Here is a 20,066-nt window from a genome sequence, read left to right on the forward strand (position 1 = left end):
AGTGTTAATAGCATCTGAGCCATTTCATTAATTCAGCTTCCTTGCTTTAAATAAAAAATCAATAAAATAATAATAATAAAATCAATATGAAATTAAAATTGACCCTTTTTACACATTCCTAATCGTACTGCACACAATAGTGCATGTATTCCAAACAATAATCTTTGTAAGCACTCATCAAAATTTAATTACTCACTCTGCCTTTGCTCTTATATGACTTTCCTTTTTGGCTGATTTGACCTAGGCCATGCATGCTATTGTTTAATGTTATAGCCAAAAAGCTATTCAAGACAGGTGTTGTTTTAGCAGCTACTGTTATGGGTAATGCAGCCTTTCTAAAATCTTTTACACAGTAATATGTGTCATTAAGGAAGTAAAATGGGTTGCAAATGAAAGTCATTTAACTTTTTTGAACTCTGAAACACAAAAATGTAAATCAACATTAAATCAAAATGGTCTCTTTTTACATCTTTTCCTAGTTCCTAGTCTTATTGCACATGATTAATGAGTGGAACGACTGCTTTTTACAGTCCAATCGAGTCCCAATGAATAAAAAAGTTATGTCCTACATATTTTTTTCTTGAATATTCTGTTTCACTCTGTTATTTGTGATATTAAGGAAGTAAAATTGGTTGCAAATGAAGGTAATTTCACTTTTTTTTACCCTGAAACTCAGTAAATTGATTATTAATAAATTAAAATCAATGTGAAATCAAAATGGACCCTTTTTACACTTAGTTTTCCTTTAGGAAGGAAAATGTCACGATACTTACTTAACCTTAGTTCCCTGAGTGGGAACGAGATGCTGCGTCGCTAGACGCTTTGGGGATTGAATACCCTAACGCCATGCGAACAGTAGCTGCTATTTGTCTAAGCCCGCTAGCCTACAGCGGCACACAAGCGAGCTAAATTATATAAAAATTATTAATTTACTTCTGTTCCAATGGAAAAAGAACCTTGGAAGCAGGAGTCAAACTCTCATCCATATTTTAAAATCTAACAAACGTATGCGGAGAGGACCACCCTGCTACCATACAAATGTTCTGCAAGGACACTCCTCTAGCCAAAGCCCAAGAAGATACCACACTTCTCGTAGAATGGGCCCGAATACCCAGAGGCGAATGCAAACCATGCCTCATAAGCACTCGAAATTGCATCAACAAGCCAATGAGACAGTCTCAGCTTGGACACCAAAACACCTCTATTGCGTCCACCAAAGCACAAAAACAACTGCTCTGACTTAAGCCACTGGCTAGTATGATCGACATAAACCCGCAGAGCCCGTACTGGGCAAAGCAAATGCAAATTTCATGCTTCTCCAACTCAAATGGGGGAGGAGAGAAGGACTGCAAATTAGTAGTCTGTGAGCGAAAGGGCATAGTGATAACCTTAGGCAAATAGCCCAAACAAGGTCTCAATATGACCTTTGATAACCCTGGCGCAAAATCCATATATAGGGGATTGACCGACAGGGCATGCAAATCACCAGCCCTCTTAAATGATTCCAAAGCCAATAGCAAGGCCGTATTAAGGGCTAAAACCTTATCAGTAGCTGATTTTAGGGCTCGAACGGGGCAGCCGAGAGCACCTCTACCATCACAAATAAATCTCATAAAGGGATGGGAATGGGACAAAAAAGGTGTCAGCCTGCATACTGCACACATAAAATGAGAAACATTAGAATGTCTCCCAATAGAGACTCTATTCACAAGCGCATGTTAAGCCACTATAGCGGAAACATAAACTTTGAGTGTTGCCAGGCAACCCCAGACCCAAAACACTCCTGTAAAATCTCTAACACTGAACCACTAGGACAGTGAATAGGATCCTCATTTCGCACTGTACACCAAGTGAAAATACACCACTTGAACATATTTAACCTCCTCGTTGATGGAGCTCTAGCATTTAAAATGGTATCAGCCACAGCGGGCGATAAACCATCATTCAAAAGCACCCTCTGCAGAACTGCGTGCAGCAGGCTGATCGGAGGAAACACGTAGAGACGTGCTATCGGCCACTGATGTGCCAGCGCATCGATGCTTAGCGGTGCCGGGGGCAAAATAGAAAACCAGAGGGGACAGTGCGACATCCCGCTTGACACGAACAGTTCCACTTCCGCTCTGCCAAACCTCCTCCAGATTTGTTCCTTCCTCCTCCAGATCGCCCCAACCCTTGATGAAGGCGTATGTCGTTATCACTTTGCACTGACACACCTATCCCAGTGGAACAGAAAGCGGGTGCATTTCCATGGCAACAGAGTCTGGTAGCACCCATGCGTCACTCTGATGGGAAGAAACTTATGCTTCAGTGGTTGAAGTCCCTTTATAGAGTTCATCCAGCACTGAAAAGGTCTCACATGCAACAAGCCTAGGGGAATGAGAGCGGATGCCGTGATCATGAGTCCCAACAGTAAAGGGGAGGGGAGCTTGTGTGCCTGTGCTAATGTGGCTGATTGAAAAAGGGTTAATAATTTTTTTGCCTTTATTGTACTTAGGCATAAGTGGTGGTTGTGTACTTAAATGCCAGGAAAATATATTTTCTTTGTACAAGACATTTTGTGTACACTTGTGTTTGTTGAACTTCAAATTCTGTTATGAATGTCACTGGACTTTTGATCAAGGAGACAGAGGCTGAAATCGTGATGAGATTTCTCACTGCCCGTTCCCCAGTGCAAGCTGTAGGGAGAGACTGGGCTATAATCTGGTTGTCGGGTGTTCGATGCGTTGCACAACAGCGAACTTCTCCCGATACTGTCCGAAGGGCAAACAGGGAAGAAACGGATATGTTTGTACAGTCCAATTTCGTTCACTTGCTGGGGGCTCGCCCTTTGTTTCACAGCAAGTACATCAGGCTCGCTTCTGATGTCTATGTGTTGCACATTCAGTGTTATTACGCATGCTCCGAGACCTTGTTCATGGAGGCAGAGGCAAAACTCCAGCTGCAAATATTCAGTGCTCGTTCGCCAGTGCAAATTACAGGGGGAAAGGGAGCTAATTGGGTACAGAGAACGAGTTGGACACTAAACCGGTCCCAGCATACACAATGGAGCAACAATGTGTAGTGCTAGGGACAAAGTACTTTTGTACACTGGAGAGAGTTATGCATGCCCCAAGACACTTGGTTTAGGGGGGTAGAGGAGAGATTTTAGTTGAGAATGCTCAACATTAATTCCACAACGTGATTCATGGGGGAGAATAAGACACAATTTCGAGCGTTCGAGGTGTGATGAATGGCGAACTTGACTCGATAATGTCTTCCGCTTCATAATAAACACATAAGCGGGCATTGGCTGGCTGGAAGACTGCGGTCCTCTGAATGGCACCGATCTGAACTTGAGACGTGAACATGCAGGGGGGAAGCGTTGCTAACCTCAATTCATAGAATGAGGCACAAAGCCCATCACCCTCGCAAACAAAAGCATTGCCTTGACTGACTGGCACCCCAGTGCAATCCGTGGGGGAAGCCGGAGAATTCAAACAGACACTTCTTAACGCGATGTGCTTGGTTAGACTACAAAACCATTGTGTGTAGATCCAAAAGCTAACTTAAATTTTCTGATAAAATCCAGAGAGAATAATGGCACCGACAAAGCCCTCTGTGTGTTGGTTCGCCATCACTCAGTCTTATTCCGACCTTCTTATTCCGCGGCCAGGGTTCAACGGACCATGCGGGAACTCATCTGCTGCGAGACAGTGCTCTGAACAGGGGAGAGAGAGAAAAAGAGGCAGAGGCTATGCCTCCAACTGCCTCATTCATGCAAGCTCTCTCAGAGCTACACAGAAAAAAGACAATAGGGGGAATGGGGCCCATTTTGTTTACTTACCGTCCAACAATGAAACAACTTATACAGCGTATCTTAGTTGCAGTGGCTGGTGAATCGCATGGCTTTTGAATGCAAATTCACCAGAAAATGGCCACCGAGCTGAGCAAAACACCAGCCATCACAAGCATGTCTGATGGGCGAGAGTGCGCTTTCGCTCGGGGGGAGGGCGACAAACACAAGAGAGTCCACTGTCTGTCCGCACTCCATTTTCTCAAGCACAGAGCCGAAATCTCAAATGGCTACAAAGTCATGGAGCTCCATATTCGGAGGCCGTAGAACTAGAACAAGTGGGGATAGCGCCTCGTGGTGAGAAAATGCAAGCCTTGATTAAGCGCCATTGTCCTGGTCCGTCCTTTGCAATGCAGGTTTTTATTAAGCTGCATATGAAATTTGCTCTGAAATGTATGCTCTTTTCAAAGCCATCCTTATTTGTTGCCACACAAAAGGGAGACAATTTAATCATCGCTCCGACGTGAGATGCCAGAAAAACAACACAGGCTTAGACAATATTCATGCACTGAAGTAAAGAAAATCTGAGGGGATGGCACTATGGGTGATGCTTATAAGGAGCCCATGACGTAGCTCCTTAGGGGTGTCCCTTAAGCGCCATCTGCCAATGAATTGGTGTGATTGTATAGGGCTTCAGACCACATGACCACTTATGTGTTCCCAAAGCATTTAGCAATGCAGCGTGGAGTTCCCTACGAAAGGGAATTAGGACACTAAGGAAGTAAAATGCGTTGCAAATCAAAGTCATTTCACTTCTTCATCTGCATACATTTAAGTAGACTAAAAACACTTCAGACTATTTAAAATGTAAAATGTAGAGTATATTTTCTTCAGTTATCAACTTTATCAAATTAAGTGCAGCATAACAAACAGTCAACACCAAATATATTTAAAAACCTCTACTCCAATGCAACTGTACAGCTCTCTAGACACACATCACTTCTAAAAGCCCAATCCTTAAAGAGACAAGAGCTCTCTTTACTTGGTTTGGATCGAACTGTTTGCTATATCAGTTGCCATTTTTTGCGAGATAGACATTTCTGGACAAAGCTGCACACACAGGAGAATTTGATGCACTTATTCGAAAATGTATTGTGCTGACAACCTACCGGAACGAGCCAGATCCATTATTCCACTTTATTTCTTAGTAAGACTGCTTCATCTTTAGCTGCCATTGTAGATTATATCAATGATAAGGATATGAATCACATAGCAACATTAGCATAACTTATCTCCCTCACTGAGCTCTGGGCAGATTGCTGTGGATAATTACTGAATTACTGAAGTGGAGAGGGGCATAAGATGGAAAGATGCAAAACACACTCATACAAACTAAAGCAGAGGACACTTTCCCCTTGTTCCTTAGCGACTGAAATTGGTTATAATTGTTTGCACATGACTCATCCACCTCCTACCCAACAAACTCCCTGAATAGAAGGTAACACCACCCACTCTATACATCATACCAAGCTGTAACGCACAACTCTTTCTCTGACATACATGCACACTCAGTTCAGATATATGGACCAGTCTGTAATCTTCTTCATCTGTATATACAGAAAATCAGTGATCTATAACTTGAGGAAACTAAATGCACATTCAGCATTAATTGTTGATGTATTGATTTCACAAGTTGGAGATTGGAGAGTGGAGATTGTTATGCTTTGTGTGAACTTTCTGGGACAGTGGGACAGAGGGTACTAATGAATTGAATTGGAAATTGTAACTTTTGGATTAAATGGAAATACTGGAAAGTAAAAGGCAAAATCTGTGTAAGCTCCTCTGGGAGATGGGGGTCCCCTTGCAGCCACAGGCCCTGGGGCTTAAGCCCAGGTAAGCCCATTTGTTAATGCAGCCCTGCTAACAACATTAATCCAAAACCAGCCCACAAACACAAACACCACATAGCAGTCTTTCTTACGACGAGGCTGGAGCCATTCTGCAAGTCCAATGCAGATGAATAACAAACAAGCGAGTAAAAGATAATATATCCATGTTTTGAATTACAATACACTAAGGGTAACGAATAATGAACACTTTCTCGAGCTGAACATCCCAAGAAACCTCTGGCTGCACAAAAGATATAAATAAACTCCAGCAACTTTCCTCATATCCCACTCCCGCCTTGGTGCGTCCCGTACAGAAGTGATCATATATGCCCTATTCACTTTGAAGACATTTATCCTCCACTGTGAGAGCTTCAGATGGCTGAAAGGTGATAATCATCAGTCAGAACTTTTTAAGCGATTCTTATTGGAAAATCTGTTTGGAACGACTCTACAGCATGGATTGTGCTCTCTTCAAAGTGTCCTGCAAAGGCACAATCAGCGTCAGTTAGAACACAGCCAGACGTGCTGAACAGATGTAGAGAGAGGTTGCATTCACATTTGATTGGACAAGGTTTCTCAAACTCTATGTGACGTCATCGATGTTCCTGAGTGTTTTATTCCAGAAGAGAGAAACTGCGGATTTTAAATGCTTATATCTTTTGTAAATGTAATTTGTCATCGTTTAGAAATACACTAGCATATAAATTACTTTAAATGTAATAGATATGGACTAAAAGCAGCAAAACTTTATTTTGATTTCACTGGGTCTTTAAAGGTGTTGTTTTATGTTGCAAACTAACTACAAGCTGAAGTGGTTACAGATTGTCCCATTAAGTACATTAGGACAAAACCCTTAAATTGGATAAAGTCCTGTAAAAATTCTCAAAAGAACCATCTAGCATCCTCTTTGTTGACTGTACATGTACATTAGTACACAATAGATATTCAGTGACAGGTAGCTTTATAATGATTGTCAACAAGGAAAATATTGGTAATCTTTAGGCTTAACTGACAGATCCTAGCATATTCAAAGCTATTAATAATGTATGTTAAACAGCCAATGAAAGAAGGTAAAACAATTACAGCAGTGCTACTTATTATACAAACTCTCAAACCATCTTTCATCCCAACTCTTAAGTTTGTGCCTTGTTAAGACTAGTGAAAAACAGACAAGTTGGGTTTTTATCACAGGTGGCTTGGCTTCCTGGGGTTTGCTCATCAAGAAGGCATTTATCACCTGCTTTTAGTAACGCATGGCTTGGCGATGAACTATATGCGTTTCCACGGAAACTTACCTTTGCCATGCCAACCAACTCCAACGCTTGGAACTGTGATCTCTCACAGAGTTTGCCCACTTTGCAGATATCTGAAAGTTTATAGATAAAAAGCATTCAGAAAACAGAAAAAAAAAAAAAAAAAACAGTTTTCATCTGACTGTACCCATAATAATGGAGTTTTTATTGGGTATATCAACCAGAGACACTGAGATCAAATTTTGAATTTGTTATTATTGATATCAATTCATGAATCTCTTTAGATAACTCAATATTTTAACGTGTTTGCTATATTACATCTGGGAGGGTTTGATAATATAAGTTCATATATACAGATATACTCATATACTCTTTGAATAGTTCTCAGAAGTTCTTTATTGAGCAAATGAATAATACTGTAATCTCTGGCTGTACTGGTACCTTAACAAACTGTTCCTTAAGTATTCAGACACCCTCAACTTTTTATACTCATTTGAGAAGGTATTAACTTATATTACAGATTTTGCACCCACTTTGTTGTTGGTGTATTTAAATACAATGCATTTAAGCATTTGATACAATGCACTTATTATGTACATATTTGTTGTTACATTGTACTTACATTTAAAGTACCTGTATTTAATTACATTTATAATTATACTGTTTACATTTGCCCTAATGCTAAACCTAAACCTATAGTTACACAATAAGTACATCGTATTGTATGTATTTTATTATTCGTATACAGTAGTTAAAGACACGTAATATAGTTTTTTTTACATTTATTTTATTTACTTTTGCCACCAACACACAATACCCCATAATGACAATCTAAACAACAATTTTTTAGGAATTGTTGCACATTCATTAAAAATAAACAAACTCTTTTCTCTTATTTACATTGTTTACAATTAATTATTTACACCTTATTTTGATAATACTTAAGATATCTCTTGGATCTTTCCCTGATATTCAAATTTGAATCCCATCAAATATTGGCGAGAAAGGCTTTGATTCAATTGGTGACCCAGAACCCAGTAGTCACTCTGAGTAGTTTCACTAGTTACTGTACAGTAGTTTCAGAGTTCATGTGGAGATGTGCATCTAACGAATAATAAATAATGACAGAATTTTCATTTTTGGGTGAACTATCCCTTTAATAAAGAGTGCCAGGTCTGCTAAAAACCAGGAGCAAAATGTATCCTGTTATATGCTATGAATTTTTGTCATGAAACCAAAGACCAAAGGGTTTAACACAGTACATATTAGGATGTACATTTAAGATGTTCTGATTGATTAATGAGCATGTTAAGTGATTAATTAGATAATCATGTTTGTTGTGTGTTCTAGTTACTTGTAATTGGAAGTCAATGCCGACCAGACACACTGAGGAAGGCCGTAAGGCCGAAATGTCTGTGTCCCCTTTGTGCGGATCATTCTTCTTTTGAGATACTTACAAAAAAAAAAAAAAAATATATATATATAAAATATACGATTTAAATATAAGATAAGTTTTGATTTGTTTAACATTTTTTGGTAAAAGTATTCTTACTATTTTTCCATTTATGTTATTTCATAGTTTTGATGACTACAATTATTCTAAAATGTGGAAACTAGTAACAATAAAGAATGAGTAGGTGTGTCCAAACTTTTAACTGGTACTTTGTGTACTGCCAGAAGCCATAGCATTATTCGAGTACATTTTATTTTAAACTCGACTGTCGTATTCAAAAAGTTGTTTTGTATACACAAATATTCAACAGGAACGCCTCCTAATGAGCCTGCTGCCCAGAAATGTTGCCATGGAGATGAAGGAGGACTTCTTGAAGCCACCAGAAAGAATCTTCCACAAGATATACATCCAACGGCATGACAATGTCAGGTATTGAGAGAAAGAGTGAGGTCCTTTGAATGCTAATTTCTTGACTTATTCAAGCCATTCATGTTCCAAACCCACACTTTTTCCATGAATGAGAGATAGTACTACATTGTTAGTTTTCCCAGACCAGGCAGACTGTGTCAATTCTATTGCACTTAAATGTGATTGTGATCAATGAGTCAATAGGAGTCAACAACTCTCCTCTTTCACACAGCCATCCAAGCTCATGAGTCTGGCTCCCAACCAAAGCACGCACGGCGCCCACAGCGCTAGTGCTATCAACTCAAGAGCTGCTCAATTAACCCGCACTGCCCACACATGCGGAGAGAAAGAGAGTGAGAGATAGAACAAGAGACTGCTGGGGGCCAAACTCACAATAGCACATACAGTACACACATATAAACATATGCCATAGCCAAGCTATTTGTGAGTGAAAGATGCTGCATACAGATAACTTTTCTCGACCAACTGTCTAAAGCAGTGTTTCTGAACTGGCTGGATGTAACTAGGGATGGGCATTTTGAGTAATTTTGTAGTCGAGTACTCTACCACATAAAAAAAAAACAAAAAAAAAAACAAGTAATCGATTACTTGAAATTTATAATTTAAGTTCAACCTTTGAACCTGTTTTTCTTATGAACAAATGAGCACTATTCATAAACAACAACATCTCAATTAAAAAATGACATTAAATAGATTGCACTCGCACTTGGAAACATACTACATTCTAAGTCTGCTAAAGTGGTACATACTTTTTTGATGAACTATTCTTTAACAACGTCATGCATCCACAGCACCAACCAATGCATTGAGTTGTAACAGCAAGATTTAGGTAAGAGAAACAGTTTCATTGCTGCCCATGGCAGGCAGAGGCACAAAGGAAAATCAAGTTGCAATATTCGAGTAGTGTTTTAACTTGTCGATTATTTAAAGGTGAACAGTTACTTGATTAATTGATTACTCATGCACATCCTTAGTTGCGATCCAAAAATGGGTTGCAGGTCTATCCAAATAGGGTTGCGGACAGTAGGGAATAGACAATGCAAACAGCAAATAATAACATGCAATATATTGGTCCATAGTTAGAATTGTAAAAAAATTAGGCTTATTAACCTTTAAAAGGCAGGAGAAAAGGCTTCCCTTTCTTTTGCTGTTGAAGTCAAATGCCATGCGTCCAATCAACCATGACAGTATTTTGGCGCAAATTCATTTGTAACTTGGTCAAAGCTAGCCAAATTAGGCAGATGCCAACATGCACGTGTTGTTTGAAATACCCTCATCCTCAAAAACCCACAAGCAAAGCTATGCAAGATAAAAAAAAATATGACTCAGACTACATTTAATACAGGTTGCGGGTTTGGTACTGAGTTGGGTCACCACTTGTTCAATGTAAAATCTGAGTCTTGAAGCAAAACAAGTTGAAAAACAATTGCGGTGAATAACAGAGCACATGAATGTAATGTGTTAAACAGACTCAATAGACACTGCTTGATTCAGAAAGTTTCTAAACATCTGAGATTGTTAAATTATTTACACTGATATTACATGCCCTTGGTTCAGTTATCATTGCATTGGTTCATTAAATAGCATGTTTCTAATGAAAGACACTATTATAGCTCATCCCCTTGCACTTAAAAAGAACTGACAGTGTTATTGTGTGGAATGTCTGGAGGGAATCATCATAACCCATCACTCTCTTGTTCTATGCAGCATCCTGTTTGCAGACATTGTCGGGTTTACCAGTCTAGCCTCACAATGCACAGCCCAGGAGCTGGTCAAACTGCTGAACGAGCTCTTTGGGAAATTTGATGAGCTTGCTACAGTAAGTAATTCCTTTGCATGCATGTGCTTGTGAAAAAAAAGAAAGAGACAGAGAGAGAGAGAGAGAGAGAGAGAGAGAGAGAGTAAGGGAAGCCAAATGCATTAGAAAGTTCATATGTGTAGGCATATGCAGTAACTTATATGATTGCACACAGTCTGGCAGCAATATGTTAATCAGCATTATAATCATAATCCCCATTAGTGGCCAGCTTCTCACAGATTCACTATGTGCACTGCTTGAGAAACCATAATATCTATGAACATCTGACAGAAAAGGGACAGTAGACTAGAGACTTCTGACAGAATCCATTGTAGGAGGAATTCACTAAGAATTAATTGCACCCGGTTAAAGCACCGGTTATTTGCACGCGCTGTCTGTGCTGGTTTAGCACCCAATTCATTAAAGGAATTACAGTATGCAGATCAGGCAATGCCGTGAACATGCCCACAAAATCGTTGCTGAACACAGTTTGCATGAACACTCTTCTTCACCATTTGATTATTATTTGATGGATTACTGCTTACAGATGCGGCCTTTGAGAATGTACGTCAAAGGGAAACGGATACTATGATTTCACGTGGTGTGACGCGACTTTAGGCGGTACGGGAGAGACATGATCAGTAGAGGGCAGTTGTGTTTCATTCTGTGAACCAACACCGATCGCTTGTGGTTTAGTCAGTGAGTTTATTTCTCCAACGGGACCATCTAATCCATGCTGTCAGCGGAAAACTGAAGTGAAAACAAAAATCTCACCAAAAGCCACAGCAAGCGATACTAATCAGCAATGGCAATACATTGTACAGATGAAGTTACTGTTTACAAACAAATGCTCTCTGACAGCACCTCTTTTTTAAATAATAATAATTAAAAAATAAACTCAGAATTTGACCATAATTTATGGTTTTTCACGGATCATCGCATTGTTATCATGTCTTTTAAGACCCATTTGACCCCCAGCTGCTGTTATTAGATTTGAACTTTTCATGAAGTAATCACACAAAATCCGATCGCAGATGGCTGCTTTGAATTTCCAAAGTGCAACTGCTGTGACAGATATGAGGCAAATAAAGATCTGCTGATGATTTTACAGCATATGAACAAGACCACCATGAGAAATCTAATGGGACGAAAGGGACCCCGGCTGTTTATGAAAGGAAATGTGAATAAAAATAATGTAATTCTTCTAAACGTATGCTTTTGCATATATTTTGAATGCAGTAAGTCACTTGTTCAATCGAAATTGGCTGTTATTAAGTTTGAATAGGATGATACGAAGTAAAATGTTATTATTTATTTAGTATGTAAACCAATAATTCAAGTTGTATAGACATATTTCATGTCTCATGGTAGAATACCGTTTTATATGCCACATTTCTTAGGCTTTAGAAGTGCATCAGCTAAGGATTTGTATTCATCAACCTGTTACATGTCCGACATAATCATACAGGCATATTGAACCAAGTTAAAATTTATTTTGCTGATAGTTCAAAAATACCCTTTACATAGCCTGTTTCTTCACTGTTAACCAGATATCCATTGATAATAACTTTCATTGAAATAAAAATTATTAGATTATATCATTCTTAAAAGATACTGACTATTGGTAGGCTATAAATGTATAGCCTGAGTCTCAAAAGTTCCGCTTGGACATAGGCTACTAATTTTTACCAAAACGGTGCTGTTCTCGTGCTGAAGCAGATGCTTGGCTTATGCTTAGCTGGGGGATCTGTGAATGCAGCGGGCAGCAGCAAATCACGTTAAACGTGGACAAGCCAAATTAAATTTTATTGTGGGAGTACTGCACGCATGCCGATAAAACACTAATGATTCAGTTATTCATCATATTTTTATATTCTTGGCATGCACATTCTCATTACTGATGCATGAATACCCGCATTACGTCGCTGTCTGATGAAAAACATGTATCTCCAAAAAACAAATTTTTCAAGAGCATGGAAAACCTTTTTTTGAATATACTTGTTAAACAGTCAGTCTGATTAAGCATCTTTTCATTGGTCATTTTGATGCACAATTCAAACAGCAGGAAGAGGTCATTCAGCGCATTCCATCTATGGTAAAAAGTAAAAATTGCCAAAAGTGGAGATACGTGTTGTTCATTAGACAGCGATAGTTTTATTATGCTCTGGTTTATGAAGTTCAAAGGACATTATAAAATGTGGCTAATGCTATTCAAAACAACAACCAGGAAGAAAACAATTGTCATCACTCCTCATCTTATGCACTATTTACTGCCAAAACAATGACACCATAATACAGTACTTTTACGTTAAGTGTTTTCTTCCCCAAAGAATCCCATTAAAAGCTTTATACTATTTTAAATGAAAAAGATTACAAATCAGACTGGTCAAGATTAGAGTGGTTTCTTCTATAATTGTTTAGTAAACTTTTGGAATGATTTGCATTATAAAATAAAGAAGCATTATAAAAATAAAACAACCAATTGCACAGCAGATGATGAAGTCACCTGAATTCACAAATCATGATGAATAACATAACATATTACTTATGTCTACGACAGCGCACGGCGGATTTTTAGCCAAATAAAGTTTGAAAATCACACCGCACACCCTGGTCTAAAATGCCCATGCTAGATGTATAACAAGTTAACTGGTTTTATTCCAGCCAAAATAGTTGTTTATTTAGAAACGGTTGGGTCAAATAATATTTACTATTAAGGCATACTGAACATTTAGACAGATAAAGTATGTTACATTTACATGGTTCCCTATTCCATTGTTAATGTGAGCCAGAGTATAGGATATGCAACAGATAAACTTTCCTTGGAGGAATGTTCCCCTGAGTCCTGATGGAGGAAGAGAAGATTCACACCTTAAAAAAATGTTCCCTCCCGCAATTCAGTGAGACAGAATAATCATGAATGGGGCACTTAATGTTTCAAACCACACCAGAGGAAAAGAGACCTTTTCCGTTTCATTTTAGGAAAATAAGGGGCACACTCTATTTCTTTACACCACATATGCTATTTAACATTTAAGTAATTCATTTATGGCAGGGGAAAACCATTATAAAAAAGTAACACTTTATGCCTACAGCAATGTGTGTAAAAAAGGTTTGATTATTGAATAATATAATACATTTAAAATGCACTTAATTTAATTTTGGTTAACGACTTCATTGCATCTGTTGTAAAATACATTAAATTGTAACACTTTTAACAGTTAACGACATTAGTTAACATGAACTAACAAGGAACAATACATTTGCATATACTAAAACGCTTTTAAAATCAAAAGTTGTATGATTTTAACGAACACTCCAGTTTAATACATTTTTTATTTTTGTTATTTAAACAGACGCCAGTGAATATTGCTAATTATTTAAGTGACTCAAGACTAGAGCAAATATATACGAGTAATTTGTTTTCACAACAAACTTGAAAAATAAGTAGAAGCAAAATGAAATAGAAACGTCTAAACCACTTGGATCCCATACGCCATGGCACTGATCTAGAGTCAGCCTTCACTTCTTACTAGTAATTAAGGTTTGAATTTGAGGTGGGGAAGCTGATCCTAGACCAACAGTTTCGAACCAGCATTTTCCTGGAGCAACAATTGGAATTCTGTATCAATTCACACATCATGCCCTTCACCCGTGACCAGCCAAACGCTCCGCCTATTTATGAGCCGTAAAAGAAATCAGCAAGGTTTGAAATGAATCACTTTAAAATAGTTAATTACAACCAGAAGTATTTGAAAATCTAAATAGTAGCATTCAAAACTGTGTGCTTAACATCTTTAATGAGAGAATGAACTATATGCTACTCATCCTATAAAAAATTGTGAATGATGTAGACAAATCAAAATCCAGAGGTTCTCAAATTTAACAAAATTTCCCTCTAAAAAAATCAGGGAAGAGTTTGTGTTTTAAAATCAACTCTCCATAATAATTTATACGTTACACCAAACGTTTTTATTTATGAAATAAGACAAGTATTTACAAATGCTCTTTGCAGTAAAATTAACAATGCATATCTATATAAAACATGATTTAAAAACAACAACACATTTTCCCTACACAATGACATTTTATTATCTTTTAAAATAACCTAATACAATTTTTCTAGGAACACTTTGCCTCCCTGAAATAAACGCGTACAGCAGCCCACACTTTGGAAACACACGTATTAGAATCAGTCTCATTTTCAATCGCCATTGCAGTCCAGCGTTTCTCATCAGAGAAAATTGTAGATTTATATTTAATATTTTCTAATACTTTACTTACAAGGTATAAATTAAAATATGCATGGGATAGCCTACTGTATGACGCACCCACAAAAGACACAGCAGGCAATCTGTCTCTGTAACTGGACAGAGGAGCGTAAGCTCTTACAAAAGTGTTCCTTGTGTTGTAGTGTTGTACTTTAATTCTAAGAAGTCCGCCTGCGGTATGCGGAGTGATTTCACATGATGGATTGCCTAATGCCACATTAAAAAACTTAGATTTTTAAAGGCCGCATCTGTGTATCATTGATAGAATCATACACAAAACATCTCATTTGACCTCCTGAGACCCCCGCGTCCACATGTGTGGACATTACGTTTTGGCTTCGCTATAGGCTATCAATAATTTAATTTAATTTAAACTTACTGATATCAGTTCAGGAGACTCTAGGGTGTCATTAAAGGGTTAAACTTTCGACACAAGTCATTTGACAAAACAACATGGCGCTGATCTCAGCTGAGTTTTTCTTTGGGAGAAACAGCAAACTGGTAAGAAATCTGGTCAGAAACTTCATTAAGTTGTTACATTAAACCTGTTTGAGTCAAAAGAGAAGAGTCTCTAGTTTCATCCGATATGCCAATTTAAATTTTTTATTGATTTACTGCAAAACGGCACGCTGTTAAAAACGGTGACCATGTATGTGTATGTATGTGGACTATAGGCAAATTTTCCTTAAAATATCCTATATTCACTGTGCATTATCACATTAAGAATCAATGGATAAATCCAAAAGCTGAAAAATTTTGCTTTTAGAGGCTGTATATGGAGTTAGAACGAAAATAAGGTGCAGACAGACAGAGTGCCCACCTTTGTTGTCTGCTATGAAAAAGTCTGATTGTTTTTAAATATAATAGCACAACTCTACTCAACAAGCCGCATGATTTGAGGTATGATTTTTGTTTGCGGTGTGAGTTACTCACTATGTTCCGATCCATAATCCTAAGTATGACCAGTAAAATCAGTGATGCTTGCCTTAGCAAACACCAGTACATATTTTAGCAGCCCCTAACTGTGGTAAATGTTTAGTTGTGATTGTTTTGATGCTAAAAAGTTTATAATTTTCAATGGTGCTGGGTAAGATCATATAGAAGTGTCCCAGTGTCTTTGATGTAGAATGACTGTAAATTGCAACTGCAGCATTTATTAGAGGCCTTTCAATTACTTGGATCATGGACTGTAAATGTGTTGCTCTAGCAAGTTAAAGCAGTGTGTGAGGGTTGGCAGAGATGTGCAGATGTGGGTTAGTATGCTGGTATAATAAATAAATTAAAACAGATTAGCTTAAAATATTCACTTCCATAATTGTTCCCTGAATTTTTTTCAAAGACTTTCTTGGCAAATCTTAGCTAAATACAGACTGTACTGAGAAAAAGTGAGGCTTTCTGTGCAATGTAGTTCTCTGTCACAACAAAACATTTTACAAGTTTGACATTAGTTTAAAAAAATCAGGCAACAGTTGACTGGCACAATGGTGTTTATGTACGTGCGCATGTGTGTGCCTGTGTGTGTGTGTGTGTGTGTGTGTGTGTGTGTGATTTCCCACAGTTTCTCTTGCCCTGTGGTGCCAGATGGTGCATCTCTAATGAAAAAAAGCAATTGATTGGTTTAGTTTTTCTCTTTCTTCTTTATCTGTTTTTCTCTTTGACTCACACTCTCTTGCCTCATTGTTTATGCTAAATATATGTGGCAGGTCTAATCTTCATATTATATTTGCAAAAGGTTATGTGCATCAGTTTTTGTGAGTGACTCTGTGTGTACTTATGCTCATCTCTTTACTTTTAAAACATGAGTGGATGGAATGGCTTTGTACACACAGCAGATGTCCTTGTTTATAGTGCTATGTGATTCTAATGGCAAAAAACTGAAAACTGATTTTTAATTTTAGTTTTTATACTGCATCCACACCAATAGGTGTCAGTATAGAATCCAAGACCATTGTTTAGACCAGTGAAACAGAAACAAATAATGACTTCTTAAAGGTGCACTCAGTAACTTTTGTCTTTGTGTCATCTTGGACTTACAATGACACCTAGCAGCTTGGATGCAGCATCATTTAAAACCAATAGTTTTCAGTTTGTAGAAATTTAGTATTCACAGTCAGCCATGATTACTTAATCCATGAGTGAATGTGTCAAATAACAGGATGGTTACTGAGGTTAAGCAAGTAGTATTCAGCTGGTCATGTGATTCTAACATGGCAGCCCCCATGTGTGGACCCTCTCCATGTAGAATAAATCAGCTTTTATAAGGTTACTGATATGTGAGTCTTCATTTTAAAGTGAGTGGTCATGATTTACTACATATATTGCAAAATTACAATAGATGTCTTTAGGAGTCTGCACCCAAGACTTTCACCCACTGTTGCACTGTATATGGTTGAGTGACAATAAAGGGATTTTATTTGATTTTGATTTGATTTGATTTGAGTTAAACCTTTTTAATGAGGAAAAAATTACTGAGTGCACCTTTAAGGAAACCTCAAACACTGAGGTGCTAAATAGTTGTGAAACAATTGCGGCACTTTGCATGTGTTCTTACAGTGCAAAAATCTGCATCTTATTTACTACCCACCCGCAGTCTAGTCAATACAGGTGCAATTAGTGCTAAAATAGCAATGCATCTTGAATATTTAAATTAAATCATTGTCATTCCTTTCTGTGCAAACACGCCTCCTCTCTATGTAAATTAGGATAATTTTAGATTGTGCTTTATTTGCAAAATTCTATACACAATAAACATCTCTGCTGGAAAACTGAATTTTATGTGGAATTTTATGAGATGTTTGTGTACATTTCTACTGATCATGACAGTAGTACTTCATCAAATGATGATCAAATTATGGAGCGTTGTAACATGGAATATATTCATATTTGCTGTGTAGTCAAGCGCACTTTCTGCATATTAAAAAGATGATTCAGATGTCTGGATCACAGTAGTGGAGTGATGCTCTGCAGTTCAGTGGTCTGCTGCATCCTTCGCTTTATAGTGCTCAAAGCAGGCCTGCAAGATCGAAATTACGCTGTGCAAATTGCATTCTGCACACATTTAGTGGGTGTTTTTGCACCATTTCTTGATCTGCATAATTCTTTAGTGAACTGGGCGCTAAACCCGCGCAGACAGCGCGTGAAAATAAACTTTTAAAGGTTACAATTCATTCTTATTTAATTCCACCATGACTTTTTTTTACATAGCCATTGGTTTGTTCCAGAAGTTCTTTCATTCACTCATAACAAATTGTGGAAATATGGCAGATATCAAATTCTAAATAACCTGGTTTACGAGAGATATTTATCAACTGCATCATTCAATTAATGACGAAACATACTCTACACAAGTGTGTGAACGCAGATGTGAGTGCTTGGCCACTACATTGCCAACCCAGTATTCAAGGGGACAATAGTTACCTTACATCTGTGCCTGGATGTGTTATTATTCAGGTAAGTTTCTATAAATATATTGCCTTTAAATTACTTGCCTAACAATATTTTCTTCAAGCTGTTAACACAAGGTTATTTTTCTCAATTAACCAACATCTTATGGAGTTTTGTGTTCCTTGCCACAGTCGCCTTCAGCTTGCTCACAGGGGTTCTAAATACAATTATTATTTAATTGTTTAATTTTTATACACAATTTACAATCATATTTAATCAAACTACACAATGATCACTCTAAGACTTTTATAGATATTACAGTTTAATTTTTTTGTTAATGCATGATTTTCTGTAAAGCTGCTTTGAAACGATGTGTGTTGTGAAAAGCGCTATACAAATAAAAATGACTTGATTTGACTTGACTTACTCCGACATGACATTAGTTGACCTGAAAGAGAAAACTCACTGTTCAAACTAATCTGGCTATAGTGCCCCTCATGGCAACCTCGAGAATGTAACATGTACTTACGTTTGTGTTATGAATTGCGTTCTGACACATTTTGGAATGCAATCAAGCATGCGTAGATAGCAGCGTCTGCATTTACGTACTTGCGCAGAGAATGTTTCGGCCTTTACTCTCAATTGCACACACCTTTTATTTGCTTTTTTTGTCTCTTGAAAAGCTCCATCATTCCTTTGTGTGTGTGATTGGCAGGAAAACCATTGCAGGAGGATTAAGATCTTGGGAGACTGTTATTACTGTGTGTCAGGCCTGACCCAGCCCAAAGCAGACCACGCTCACTGCTGTGTGGAAATGGGTCTGGACATGATCGACACCATCACGTGAGTGTGGACCGCTAGAGCACGCTTGTGCTACGGGGGTTTGTGGCTTAATCTCATTCTGTTTTTACAGAAGTCACTGAGCTGGCCAGCACAAGGCTACGATCATCTGACAGACTCTATTTGAAAGATATAGTGTGGTATAATTTGTGTTGGAACGTGTGTGTGTGTGTGCATGTAAGACCTGTCCCACTATATTCATTTTTCTGCTCTGAATTCTAAGGAGGCTTTCACTGCTGCAGTTTCTTATCACCTCACACAGGTGCTAGAATATGCACACACACACACACACACACACACACACACACACACACACACACACACACACACACACACACTTACTTTCTCACACTGGTGTAGAGTTCCTGCTTTGTGTTGGTAGCAAACAGAGAAGAAATTCTTCCTGCCAAATCCCCCCCTCTTTCTCTCTTCAGTCATCACAGCTGGCATTATACAAAGGGATGAGGAGAGAGTAAGAAGCTTTTGAAAAATAGGCAAAAAAAACTAAAACAAAAAAAAAACCTGACTTTATTAGATAGAAATATATGGTGTCTTTTCCATGTAAATCAGTTTACCCAATTAAAAGCTGCACTACGGAACTTTGGGTTCTCTGTCGACATGGTGGTGGTTGAAACCTAAAATTGCAAGAAACTTGCGGATGAACATTTTGCGGCTCTGCTCTTCTGCACAGATAAATCGAATGGTTTGAGGTCACCTGGATATTTCCTGTGATCACTCTGAAATATTCACCTGCAGAATGTGCTATTTTCCCTTTAATATTATGTTATTTGATTAAATATTTAGAACCGAAATATTACTTACTTTGAGGAAGATAAAAAACACTCTTATTTACTTATTTTTATATGACTATGCAAGTGTTTTATCTACCACACATTAATGTTTGTATTGTACTACACATATACCAAATTTAAGAGATGAAACTTGTGATATGGCTGAAACAGTGGAATATCAATGGA

The 20,066-nt window shown here is 37.8% G+C and overlaps 1 protein-coding gene across 1 annotated transcript in view; it reads left to right on the forward strand.

Annotated features, from left to right (window-relative positions):
• LOC127410376 (adenylate cyclase type 1-like) overlaps positions 1-20,066 on the forward strand; it is a 69,003-nt gene that overhangs the window by 13,637 nt on the left and 35,300 nt on the right. The window contains exons 3-5 of the mRNA XM_051645609.1: positions 8,678-8,796; positions 10,504-10,615; positions 18,965-19,092. Coding sequence (XP_051501569.1) covers positions 8,678-8,796; positions 10,504-10,615; positions 18,965-19,092 — 359 coding nt within the window. The remainder of the gene's footprint in view (positions 1-8,677; positions 8,797-10,503; positions 10,616-18,964; positions 19,093-20,066) is intronic.

This window comes from Myxocyprinus asiaticus, chromosome 19, assembly GCF_019703515.2.
Source record: "Myxocyprinus asiaticus isolate MX2 ecotype Aquarium Trade chromosome 19, UBuf_Myxa_2, whole genome shotgun sequence".
Taxonomy (NCBI): Eukaryota; Metazoa; Chordata; class Actinopteri; order Cypriniformes; family Catostomidae; genus Myxocyprinus; species Myxocyprinus asiaticus.